At 32.1% G+C, this 13,397-nt stretch overlaps 1 protein-coding gene across 1 annotated transcript; it reads right to left on the reverse strand.

The window, feature by feature from the left end:
- Positions 1–4,394: 4,394 nt before the first annotated feature.
- LOC131660864 (protein DCL, chloroplastic-like) lies at positions 4,395–12,051 on the reverse strand. Its single transcript, XM_058930218.1, has 3 exons — positions 11,407–12,051; positions 9,445–9,559; positions 4,395–5,312 (listed from the first exon to the last, which is right to left on the reverse strand). The coding sequence occupies exons 1-3, from the start codon at positions 11,754–11,756 to the stop codon at positions 5,130–5,132; spliced, it is 648 nt and encodes a 215-aa protein (XP_058786201.1). The 5' UTR covers positions 11,757–12,051; the 3' UTR covers positions 4,395–5,129.
- Positions 12,052–13,397: the final 1,346 nt, after the last annotated feature.

The raw sequence follows: 13,397 nt of genomic DNA on the forward strand, positions 1-13,397 counted from the left end.
TGTGATTTTTTACTCTCATATCGAAGGATTTTCACATTAAAATATTGATGTTCTTTTTTGCCTTTATTTTTTATATTTGCTATCGTATATTTTTTTGTTGATTACAAACCGTTAGGATTTTTGCAATTCCTTTATTTTTTATTATTTGGTAATTTTGTTGATGTTTTTGCAATTTTTTATTAAATATCATGATGAATTAATAAAATAATTATGTTCAATTTTTTTGCCGCACAACACGTTTATTCAATCACATCTCTCTAACGTCTTAGGAAAATTTGTAGTTGAAAAATGTTTTTATCAAATGTTAATTCCTAATATCACAAATCAACCAATACCATATATTTAGATTTATTGGATGTTGAATGATATAATTAGGCAGAGTTGATATAATGTAAGAAATCATTAAAAACAAATTATGTTGAATAATATTAGCAAGACACTTGAATATATAAAGTAAACTACATGGTTCAAGCAACTCGAATTAGATTTATCTCCAAAGGCCTAATTTAAAGAAACTTAGATATTCATGGTATAAACAATCGTAAGCAAAAGTTTAGAGAATGAATGCATGAATTACAAGAGAATAATCACTCCAATGGTGAAAGAGTCTCAATCCTACATTGTTGGAAATATGCGACCGTCTCTTAATGATTAAAATCTAAAATCCATTATCAATTACATCATATTTCACTTAAATAGAGGGTTTGGAGTGCATAAGTCTTCCCATAATACCAATCCACTGCGCCACGATTTAATACATAATTGACGTGGCAAGATAATTTTCAAGAAAACTGCATGTGATGGTGCAATTTTATCATATCAATTATTCAACATTTTCATCAAACAATTGTGCCACAACATCTTTCCATCTTTCCATCGTGCCATGATTTTAGCATGACCAAACTTCTTTGTTTGCATAATGAGATAGCATTATGATCCTATCTCATAGTAACATAATTTTGACAGAGTGAATCTGAATCTTCATTCGTTTTGTTTCTTGTGTGTTTTTTTCATTTCATTTCTCGTCACGTTAACTTATGTCACGTATAAATATTGTAGATTCGTCTTTGAGACTTTGCAAAATTATGTAAAATTTGTTACAAAACGTGCATTATTGATAAAAAAACAAAATAACATAAAATAATAATATGTACCTTTAGAGTATTTTCATATTATGGTCTTTTGTGATCCAATTTCTTAATGAATTTGATTTGAGTCCTTCTAAAACATGTATGTAGCAATAAAACACCATAATATTAAAGTGTTTATAATTAGTATATTTATTTCTAGAATATACATAATCTTAATCTAATATGTATCCAAGATTGTTATTATTCTATTTAAATCCCTCAAAATGTTCTATTCCATTTGTTTATAGAAAAGGAATTTAATATTCAGAATTGAAAACTTTTGATGATTGTTTTGATAGTGAATTTCAAAGTGAGTTAGTTGAACTTGACTTTATGTTGATTAAACTAAGCACAATATATTTTAATTGAATATCTTCTACTGAAAACTGATCTAAGTTCAATGCACGTTAGGTCCAAATGAAGAAAGCTACAAAATCACTCAAAGAAAGGAAATCCTCTGGCTTTTCTTTAGAATAGAAATATGAATATAATAATTTTATAAAGTTTACATCAATTTGCCAGCTATTGCAAGTATCCAAAAGAATGGCATGAGCTTCTAGATAGTAGATATCACCAAAGTATATTTGTTTTTTTAGTTTGTTTTTCATACTCATACTTTTTTATTATCTTATACTTTTAAAATTTAATATTCTTTTTTATTTTATTTTTCAAATTTAAAAAAAAAATTGACAATTCATTTTTTTTTGTTAGTTGCATAATGTATAAATTTCACACGAAATAAGTGAAATGTCGCAAATTCAAAACTAAGATTTTATCGTCGATATTTCACCACAATTACGGACTGAACTGCTTTAACGTCATTTAATTATTTGTTTTTTATATATTTTATAATTATGATTCTAAATCGAATATTTTCTACGCACAACTGAAAAAACTAATCCTCAAATTTTATAAAACTATAATAAATAACAACTAAGTTCGAATTCAAAATCTCTAACTAAACTGAAAAAGACTCCAGTATCTTATCCTAATAGTTTTGGGTTATGATGCAAATATCTATTATCATGCATATAATATAAATAATATAAGCCTCAAGAGGAAATGTACAATCTAATAAACACTTTATAAATAGATTAAGAATAAATTATAGGTTTTAACTGTCTATATACGATGAGCAGTCAATCATCTTGATCTATTTGTGGTAATATAACTACCTAAAGTGGCAAGAGATGATTCGATCTCCCAATGATAAAATCAAACTGAATGTTATTAAAGGAAAGAAATGTATTCTGTTTCAAGTCATGTGGTCACTGAGCCACCAACCAACTAAGGAACAGTCCAAACTCATTAGGACACCTGCCCATTTTTCTATCATCAAAGACCAATATAATACAGGTGTCTCATAAACAATGGAGAGACAGGAAGTATCAATTATAGTAGTCCATTATCCATTAGTACATTGCCCATTCAAAAAGGCATCAAAAACTGTTTTTATATTAAGACCAGCATGTTAGCATTAAGGACAACAAAATGGGGAGAAGACACACGTCGTATTTTAAACTCTCCAGTACAACCACCTCGTTATCTTAACCTAAAAGTGCGCTCCACATGTGCGGCATAGACGTAAAATTTTCATCATGCTAACAAATTTTGGTTCACAACACTAATTTTAGAAACTAGAATGATGATTCTTGATACTCCCTCCGTCCCACAATGAGTGACCTAAATGGAATAAAATGATGTCCCAAAATGAATGAACCATTTCAATTTTCTATACACTTTTTCCAATTTTACCCTCTACTTAATAAAAAGTTCACAATTCCCAATACATAATAAGGGTACTATAGTAAAAATGATATTCTCTCTCTTACTTTTTTACACTTTTCTTAATCTGTGTGAAATGGTGTGCTGGGTCACTCATTATGGGACGGAGGGAGTAGATTATTTCTAAAATATTTTGCAATGCACTCACGCTCTTGTGACAAATTGCGGGTGCTGATTGGCTATATTAGGTGGGGTTCATATCATCAAGTAGTGTACTACTATGTCTGTTGTATTTTAATTTTGGATAAATCTAAAGCCAAGGACGAATGAGGAACTGACACCTCTAGTTATTAATTTGGACATAGTTTATCTTAACATCCATGTTGAAAAGAAAAAGATAATATCACTGTTGTTCAAAACTAGAAACAAAAATAGGGAGAGATCGAATAAAACAAAGTTCTAGTAAGCTATAGTGAGTTTTTAATACGGTGAAGTGGAAGTCAACTTATAAAGTTAACACTTCAACGATTAAATCAACGAATGAGTAAAAAATTAATTTAAAAGTGTAAATTTGAAAATATCTAAATGACATTTGTTAGGCTTTATATAGAGTAAGTGGTTAAAATCATCCTCATGTGATATGGCGCCTTATCTGAAAGATCCTCTGAATACATTTGATGGTGGGTGACCATTTGAGCATGTGATATGGCGCCTTATGTGAAAGATCCTCTGAATACATTTGATGGTGGGTGACCATTTGAGGGTGAGGATCAAGTATGAGTCTTATTGTGGATATTCTGAGTCCTCAACGCCTTGGTATACACGTTCTTGAACTGAGTTTCATTGTGATTGAAATTTCCTACCTTTGAGCATGTAGTCGAGCTTGAAAAAGTTGCCCCCAAGTTCTCCTATTGCGCAATAATGAAAAGACTTCTAGAGTATTGGTTCGTCGTTCCCTTCTATCGTGATAAAAAATTTTCTTGCATAAGTAAAAAGTTTTCCTATACCATGGTTCAATCGTAATAATATTATAAAATTTTATTTAAGTATCATTTAACTATATTTTCACATCCTCAATGACAATTCCTATAAAAAGAATATAGAAGAAAAGTGATGTGAATATATATAATCACAAGAGAGAGAGAGGGGGGTTGAAACGAGTTGATAAAAATTGTTTAATTAAATAATTAAAATTTTGTTTAATTAAAAAATTAAAAATTATTTTTAATTACAAACCTTTTCAAAAAATATTGTGAAATGAATGAACCAACATCAGAGAGGAAATTAACCCAGAAATTTGTATTAGTTCACCACTCATCTGATAGTATAATCAAGACCCTTCAATATAAAGGATTTTCCAGTAAATTTAAGTGAGACTTTCTCAATTCAACCACCAGAATACTTTTATCAAACCAACTATTCGCCACTCTTCTTAAATATTAAAGAAGTTATATAAGCCTAAAGAGGAAATATACAATCTAATAAACACTATACAAATAGATTAAGAATATATTATAGGTTTTAACGGTTTATATATATTTACCAATCATCCATCTTTATCTATTTGTGGTAGTAGAAGTGCCTAAAGTGGCAAGGGATGATTCGATCTCCCCATAATAAAATCAAATTAAATGTTATTAAAGGAAAGAAATGTTTTCTGTTTCAAGCCATGTGGTCACTGAGCCACCAACCAACTATGGAACAGTCCAAACTTATTAGGACACCTGCCCATTTTTCTACCAACAAAGACCAAGATAATACAGGTGTCTCACATAGAAGGGAGAGACAGAAACTGTCAATTATAGTAGTCCATTCTCTACCATAATATTTATTAATTCAACCGTTGAGATCTGAAAAAATGAACATATTTAATGCTCCCTACATGCAATTATCCATTATAAAATATAACTTGTCTAAATGAATAAGAATACACAAATCATCATTCAAGTGTATGGAACTCTTTGGAATTGAAATAGGATAACATCTCTTCCTATACAACATAACAGCAATGGATTAAAAATAAACTAAACTTCAATTTCTTTAAATTAACTGAAAGGAACATTGTCATCAAGGTGTATATACAAAAGCTATGTTCCCATAATTTTAAATCACTGCAAACATAATAAAATGGATTCAATATCCAGATGGCGATTATCAGCGAACTCCATAAATTTCTGTAGTTTTTATTTCCATACTATTAAAATAGTATGCTAGCTATCAGCAATCAGAGAACACGAAAAATGGAACATTTAATTGTACAACATTCAGAAGATATTAACTTGAGAAGCTACGACTCCGATTTCTGAAGTGCCTGATAATGAAACTGTCTGCATATAATGGATAGTTCTTTCTGATCAAACCCTTTATGCATTTCCAATATGAAAAATCAACCATCTCTCCATCTTTTCGCACTATGAACATACACCTAGAGCGATCAAAATCAGGATGATATCCAATCTGTCACAGGAAACATAAAAAATCCGTTATAATCTTCACCAGAAAAACCAGAACAGAAGGAATTTTAGTGAGTGCAGTAATGCGTATTTTATTAAACACACGCACGCAACACAGAAAAGTTACATAGCAGCAGTGAACAGTTAAGCTACTAGAGAAAGCAAAACAGGTATAGCACAGCCATAAGCGAAAAGGTAACACAGTGGCAACAAACTGATTTGGCTACCTGCAAACTAGAAAGCATGGGTACAACATGATATGTGCATGGATAAATTTTTACAGAACATGACACTAATGGAAAACAATATCTAAAATTAATATAAAAACATATCTAAAATTGAAAGAGGAGACTGATGAGTCAAAAGTTGCATGAGTCATTATAAATTATAAATATGATAAAATGTTGTCATTTATCCAATTATTACAGCATTCTCATCGGAACTAGTATAACCAGACATGATAATGAAGTGTGTAACACAGATGTGTCCAGCACAGGTATGAATGACACGGCCCCACTGTTTTCCAATGTTGGTGTTTTTACTAGAAAAATAATGCAAGGTGTGTACTAGAAAGAGGAAAGAATGGGTATTATTAGGACTATTAGTATAATATAGGTAGGCCAAGGGATTATTATTACAAAGAACCTTGGGTTTAATAGAAAGCAGAGGAGGCAATAATTTTATTGCCGGTAGGTTTGGTTTACCTGTTACCACTATAGAGTCAATAGTAAACCATCCTACTGAGTGCATTTGGGTGATGGACTCAAGGAGGAGGCATCTGGCTGTTGCTTGAATTTGAAAATGCCGTTGGCAGGGCAATGTTTCATTTAGAATCTCGATGTAATGACAAATTGGGCCACTTCCAGCATGTCCTTCACCTACTGTGGGAACTTGGTGTTATTACATGATAATTTGGCCAATCATCACCTCTAGTCTCGAGAACTCTTGAAATTAATCAATCTGCCTCTCTTTTTAGGTTTTTTAGTGGCACAAAGGGAGGAAGCGGGAGTAGCATTGAAGGCCGGCGGAAAAAATTCCAAACCATCTAGCACAAGGCCTTACTCCAGCCTAGTGAATTTGGTTAAAAAGAGGGTTGGAAATTGGTAATTTTGTATGGACTAATGAGCATTAGAGAAGATGACAATCCTTGTTATACTAGATCGCATTGGATAGTTACATGTGACAGGTTACTTATCTAAAGTTGATTTGTGGGTAAGTGACCATCAAATATTAATGCATGAAAGGGAAATTCCCAAAACAGCATTCCAAACTCACCATGGGTCATAAATTGTCATACTATTCAGATTGACCATTTACCAGCCACATTTCAATGTGCTTCATTGTGCTATTTATGAATGCTTTCCTACATCCCTTTCTATGGAAAATTGGAAATACAAGCTAGTGTTTCCCATCAACATATTGGCTGGTATACAGTAGAACATGGGAGACGCACTTGCAAAAAGAGTGATTCACATCCATGCTAGCGTTTTCGATCAATGTATACCAGCCACGTCTGAAAAGGTGAAGTTTCAGGAAGAGGAAGGGTGACTGTCTCGGACTTTCAGTCACATCTTATCCAAGATGGGGTTACTATGAACCCTCATAACTTAAAGCAAATTCCAATCTGAGCTAGTTTGTGCCAAGAACAGTAAAAGCCTTATGGTGGATTATTGGGCTTGACAGGCTAATATCAGTGGCCTGTATGTGATTCTGAAAAAATTGCTCAGCCTATGAAATGATTGTCGGGAAAACATGCTTTTGAGTAGACTGAGGTAGCGGAGACAACATTTCAGGCATTGTTACAAGCTATCACAACACCCCAGTGTTGGATATGCCTAAATTCTCACAACCGTTCTCCATAGAGTTTGATGCACAGGTCGAGGTTTAGGCGCAATCATTAGATTCATTACTCAAGCTAAGCAGCCAATAGCAATTTTCAGCAAAGTGCTACCTCAATCCTCCTTGTCCAAGTAGCAGTATCATGTATGAGAAAGAGTTTATGGCCTTGGTCAAAGCAAATACAACACTGGCATCTGAAGGTTATATTTGCTTAGGTGATGAATGATGATTCGCATTTTGAGTCAACACCTCAGCAAATTCTCAAATTTCTATTTAACCATTTAAGCTTCGAAGAACTATCACAGGCACTTCATCCGCATTTTACCTTCACTGAGTTGAAGTCAATCTAGGATCACCTTATGGTGAAACAGGAGAATGAAACTTGGGATTTGGGAGTCCTGTCTTTGTGAGAGAGATAGAAACAGATTGAGGTTACTACAGCAAATCAGAGAAACTGGTTTTAAGTTATCGTGCTGAGTTTGACAGCGTACCAGGTTGGCTATTCTTATAAGATGGCTAACTCTGTTTCTGAGGGACGGCAAAGAGATTCACCTCCAGGCTATTCCTAAACCTTAGTAGCCGGATTATTCTCATATTGTGGAGGAAGTCAAGGTAAGCCAAGAGTTGAAAAGGATCATCGAGAATCTAGAGGGTCTTAATTTTCATTCCCAACATAATTTGGAGCAGAATAGGCGGTCTTAAAATTTAGAATGGCGGATTAATGTTGTTAAAGTTATATCGCTTTAAATAAGGAGGGGAAAGAAAGCATAAAGACTTTGAATTGTGAATATGGTTTGATATGATTGTTGATTATGTTTAGATAAACAAAAACCAAGCAATAACCCTTATTTATACCAATACAAGACTTCAAATCCTATTTAATTAGAGAAACAAATCTTGACAATAACAGAGAAATATAGAAACTAATAGTAAGATATAATTTGCGGATACTCTAAAATAAGAAATATAGAAAAATCAACAGCAGAATAGTGACTAAATAGGTCACAAAGGATGGTACTAATCTGAAGTCATTTTGCTGTTATAAGGTTTTAGATAAGGAGGAAAAGAAAGAATACAGACTTTGAATTATGATTATGATTTGATAAGATTGTAATTATATGGTGAAATAAATAGTGATAATGACTAATAAACTAATCCTAGGAGATAATCAAAGATAGTCTAACATATTATCAAAAATATTTAAGAAATTTTCATATCATCAAACAACTGCTGTTGGCCACATCCATCTGGATTCCATGGCTACTCGAGGAAATTCATATTCATCCATCTTGGGCCGAGAAGCCCTCAGGATTCGATCATACTTACCAAATTTGCACAATCCTTTTACTGGGTCAAAAGGACAAGCAAATGCTTTGCTTTTGTGGCATCCTGCCTCATTTTCTAGTGAAGCAGGTATGATGCATCTTCCCAGTTAGTTTACCTCGGCTTATTCTCATTCCCAATACAGTAAGGACTAGAATAGCACAGGGTGGAAGGAGCTTGTACTTGTGAATCATTAATGAGTGTCTGAGATCTTATACTTGTGAGTGGAAAGAGCTTGTTGGGTTGCAAAGGGTGACATAACAAATGAGCATGGTTTACCGTAGACTGCGATGCTAAATCACATTAGACCTACTGGCTATATTTCAATTCTTAGTAGGCCAGAGCTCATCCTGATTCCCCCCATTGGGATGGATAATAGTATAACACAAGTAACCAGTCAACTATCAAAACTTATCACACAGAGGGTGGCCATAGCATCGCGCATAAAGGGGGATAAATACCTCAAATGTTAATTAAATGGCAAGGAAACCTGAGGAATAGGCTACATAGAAAGGAAAAAATGAAGATAATTTCAAAATGAGGATCCTTAAAAAAAATCCATCCACGCCAGAGGCTCATAGATTGCAGAGCTGAGCAACAAACAATGGGTTTTTAGTTTTTACTATATCATTAAGGGTTAGCAAATCAGGTAGTGTGCAAACTATCAAAATTAGGTTGATATTGTAATTGTAAAAGATTGGAGTCCACTAAAGTGCACTGTTGATGAACAGATCAATCATGAGCGCATAACTGGTTAAAATCTTTTCAGTAGACAACTACTGATGTTGAGGTTAATCTGATAGATTGCTAAATCTGAAAAAGTTTAATATTATTGTACTAAAAACACTTTGCTAAATCCGAAAAAGTTTAATTTTATTGTACTAAAAACACTTTGCTAAATCCGGAAAAGCCTTTTGTTGGTGGAATAATGTACATGCTATTTGTGAGAGTGAGAGAGAGAGAGAGAGATATACCGTAATATAATCTATTCCACAGCCAATCTTTTTGTCAGATTCTGGATGGAATGGAATCAGCTTCTCAATAATAGTTTTTTCATGCTCTGAAGTTATTCTATCTCCACTTTCATATCTATGAAATCAGAACAAGGTATTATAAAAAATTACAAGATAAATGAAGTCAGAACATCATATAAACAAGTATCAATGTAATTTTCTTCACAACTAATAAATTTCTTCATAGCTAATAAATAATTCTTGCATGCAGAGGCTGATTACTAATAAGTTTTATTGAATTTAATCTGTTATTTCCCAATTTTAGTGCAATGATTTTTGTTTACATAAAACCATAGAGAAAGGAATGCATTACTTGTCCCGTGCCCATTGCAATGGTGCTACTTGGACCACCAATAAAACCCCTCCCTTGTCTTGGCCTTGTAATATCGCACAGGTATTATGGAAAACCTGTGTAATATTGATAATGGCGAAGTACCTCAAACCCAAACACATGTTTAGGCCAAAACAAAAAGACTCATCTGGCACCTAACACAATGTCACTCATGATCACCAAAATGCCATTTGGTCTTTAGTAGACAACTACTTAATTTGATAGATTGCTAAATCCAAAAAAGATTATTTTTACTATACTAAAATCAGATAATATCAGGAAAAAAAGCCTTCTGTTGGTGGAATAATGTACATGTTGTTTGTGTGAGAGTGAAAGAGGAAAAGAGAGATATACCCTTGTATAATTGATTCCACGTCCAATCATTTCTTGAGACTCTAGGTGAAATGTAAGGAGCTTATCAAAAACAGTTTTCTCATGCTCTGGACTTGGACTATCTTCATTTTCATATCTATTTTTCTCTCATGCACTAGATATTAAGATGGAGATAGACTAAGTTCAGAGCGAAAAAACTATTCTTGAGAAGCTGCTTCCGTTTCACCCAGAATCCCTCAAAAAGATTGGAAGTGGAATCAATTATATATCGTTCACAAACAACATGTACAGTATTAGTAAAATAAACATAATATTTTTCAGCTTTTAGCACTCTAGGGTTAACCACAATATCAATAGTTGTCTACTAAAAGGATTTTAACCACTTATGCGCTCATGCATTGACTCACCCCATGTGTAAGTACTCTCTGTTCCTATGCATGCACTGTGCTGTAATGGGTTCTATAAGTTCAAACATCCAAATTAAATGCAAGAGGTGACAAGGGATTTATGTTTTGGAATAGAATTTAACACTCACTAAAATGATACTCTCAACATAAAGTTCAGAAATCATATTTCAGGTAGTAAAAAACATGAAACTTGAGTTCTGGTCAAAATATTTGTTTAGTGCCAGGTTTTGAGGTAGATATTAGAGTTTGACCTAACTCATCCTTACATAACCGGTTGGTAAAGTGAGGAATGTCCCTCTATATTAACTCTTTCAATGCTCTATCTCCAACCAATGTGGGACTTTAGGATCTTCCTAACAGTTGATACATTCAGAAGTTAGAGATGGTTTGTGATAAACATTGAACATTGAGTTGGGCTATCTTATATACTACTTGTTGTTTTGGCACAAACTTGTTTTATTTGCAATAGCTCCCTAAAGTCATAAAGCAAAATTCAGAGGGTATGTTGATAAATTGAAAGATTCATAAAGTCATCATAAATTTAAAAAGTAGCAATAGGATAAATTTAGTGAAGGATCACAATTCACATAGGCACTGCAAAGATTTTGATTAATAATGTGAGAACAAACTACAAGGTAACGAGAGAACAGGCACACCCAACCAGGAATACATTCAATTTCATTGGAGTTTTTACAGAAATTTAAAATTAAAAAAAAAATGCATTCATTAATCAACCTAAATTATTATAAATTTAAATGCCAATATATTTCTCAATAAATTCAAGATAAAAATAAATTAATTAAAAATTAAAAAAGAAAACACATTATCCATATGATTAGAGTAAAAACTTACAGTCCAGAATGAAGAATCATTCTAACAAAGCCAACCAAAGGAACGGTATCTTGTAAAATTTGATCTTCCCAATCAAACCACTTATCTTCTTCTTCAGTAGTATCATCTTGCTCTTGTTCGTAGCAATGTTCCTCACCAATTCCTTTCCCTTGAGAAATAACCGGCTTCTGGAGCAAATTATCAGCAGAATCGGAAGAAGAAGCAGCAACTTTGAGAGAAGAGGAAGCAGAATGAAACGGCTTAGGGTTGTTGAAGGAGTGAGAAAGGGACGGAATGAATCGAGAATAGAAAGGGTTTTTGAAGGAATGAAAGTGAAGTGGTGTTTTTAAGTTGGATAATGAAGAAGCCATAACTCTATGATTCTAAAACTAATAATAACAATAATAATAATAATAATTTCTGAAAAAGGCAAAAAGACTCAACTGAATGAATTATGAACTATTTATAGTTGAAAATTGTTTTAGTTTGGTTCTTTCTCACTTTTTGAGTTGAATTGCGTTATCAAATTGTGCGGAGGTGGAGAGTGTTGGTTCCCTCGCAATTGCAAGCGTTAACAGGATAAACACGCCACCTATGTGGCCTACTTTTTGCCTTTGCCTCTTTCCTACAAGAGAAATCCACGCGAATCTCTTAGTCATCGACAAAATTTCATTTATGTTTTTCAGAAGTTTTTTTTTTTTAATTTACTTTTTTCTTTAAGTGAATCTACTGAAACTTATAACATTAATTTGGTTTCACTGTATTTTAACATTTCTAAATATGTATCTACAGAAAAAAAAATAATTTTTTTATAAAAAAAAAAATACTTTAAGAAGTACATCTACAGAAACAAATAGACAATTTCAACAAGTGATTTTCTTCCTATTATTATTTATTTTTACAGTATATATTTAATTATTTTGCATCATTTTCAAAGGAAAACATTTTACTACTATTTTTATTCAAACTCAATGTTTTTATGATGGGATAATTGAACTACTTTAAAAATGATAAAAAGCAGTAATTAATCAAAATAGAAGAAAAAAATACTAAACTAAAACATTTTAGTTATTTGTAATTATATAGCTAACTAATTTTTTTATGAATATAATATTGTTGTGATTGAAGACATTTTATGTAGCGAGCAATCAAGGATTGAGTTTAGTAATTTAGGAGTGAGTATAGTTTATAAGGTAATTAGGATTTGACTCAAAAATTAAAATTACTTGGTAGTTATAATTTAGTGATTTAGAATTACTTAATAGTATTAGTTCAATAAACTAAATGGCCATCAAAAGTTTAAAAGATGCTTAAAGTTAATGAGAAGCAATAAGAACAGTGACACACTTGTAAATTTTAATGAGAATATTATTCTGTTGTTATAATCTAGCTCAGTTTATAATTGCAAAGATATATTCCGCTAGATACAAATTGTTTATTAAAAAAAATATTACAAAGACATATAATTGTTGGAGTGTGGATTTAAACGTGCGACGTCTCATTTATTAATTTTTAAGAAGTGAAATTTTGATCATTAATTTATTAGACTAAAGAGAAAGGAATAACTTCTAATTCTATATTCACCTTATGTCGAATTATAGAATCATAGATGTGGTTGATCTAGATGATTTGATAATTGGTAGGTGAAATAGATCAAATCAATAACTTTTATAAAACAATTCAATTAGTTATCACAAAATAATTCAATAAATTCATTAAAAACAAATAACGTGACAAAAATTAAACAAACAAAATTAACGAGATGGAGAAAGAAGATGAGTAGTCCAACACAAATATTGAGACTTATGCGTTCTTCATTCGTGATTCACTTTTATGATGTTGTGTCATTTTTTTCAGCAAATACATCTTCTCTATCAACAATTTGAGCTCCTCCATTTTCTAATTAAAATATTAAATCTAAATAAATATTAAAAAATTGTTATATATTAACTCTTACCACTTTTTTCAACTCAACGTTTCTTCGCCTCGCTCTAAATCACAACCACCAAATT

Source organism: Vicia villosa, linkage group LG3, assembly GCF_029867415.1.
Source record: "Vicia villosa cultivar HV-30 ecotype Madison, WI linkage group LG3, Vvil1.0, whole genome shotgun sequence".
Taxonomy (NCBI): domain Eukaryota; kingdom Viridiplantae; phylum Streptophyta; class Magnoliopsida; order Fabales; family Fabaceae; genus Vicia; species Vicia villosa.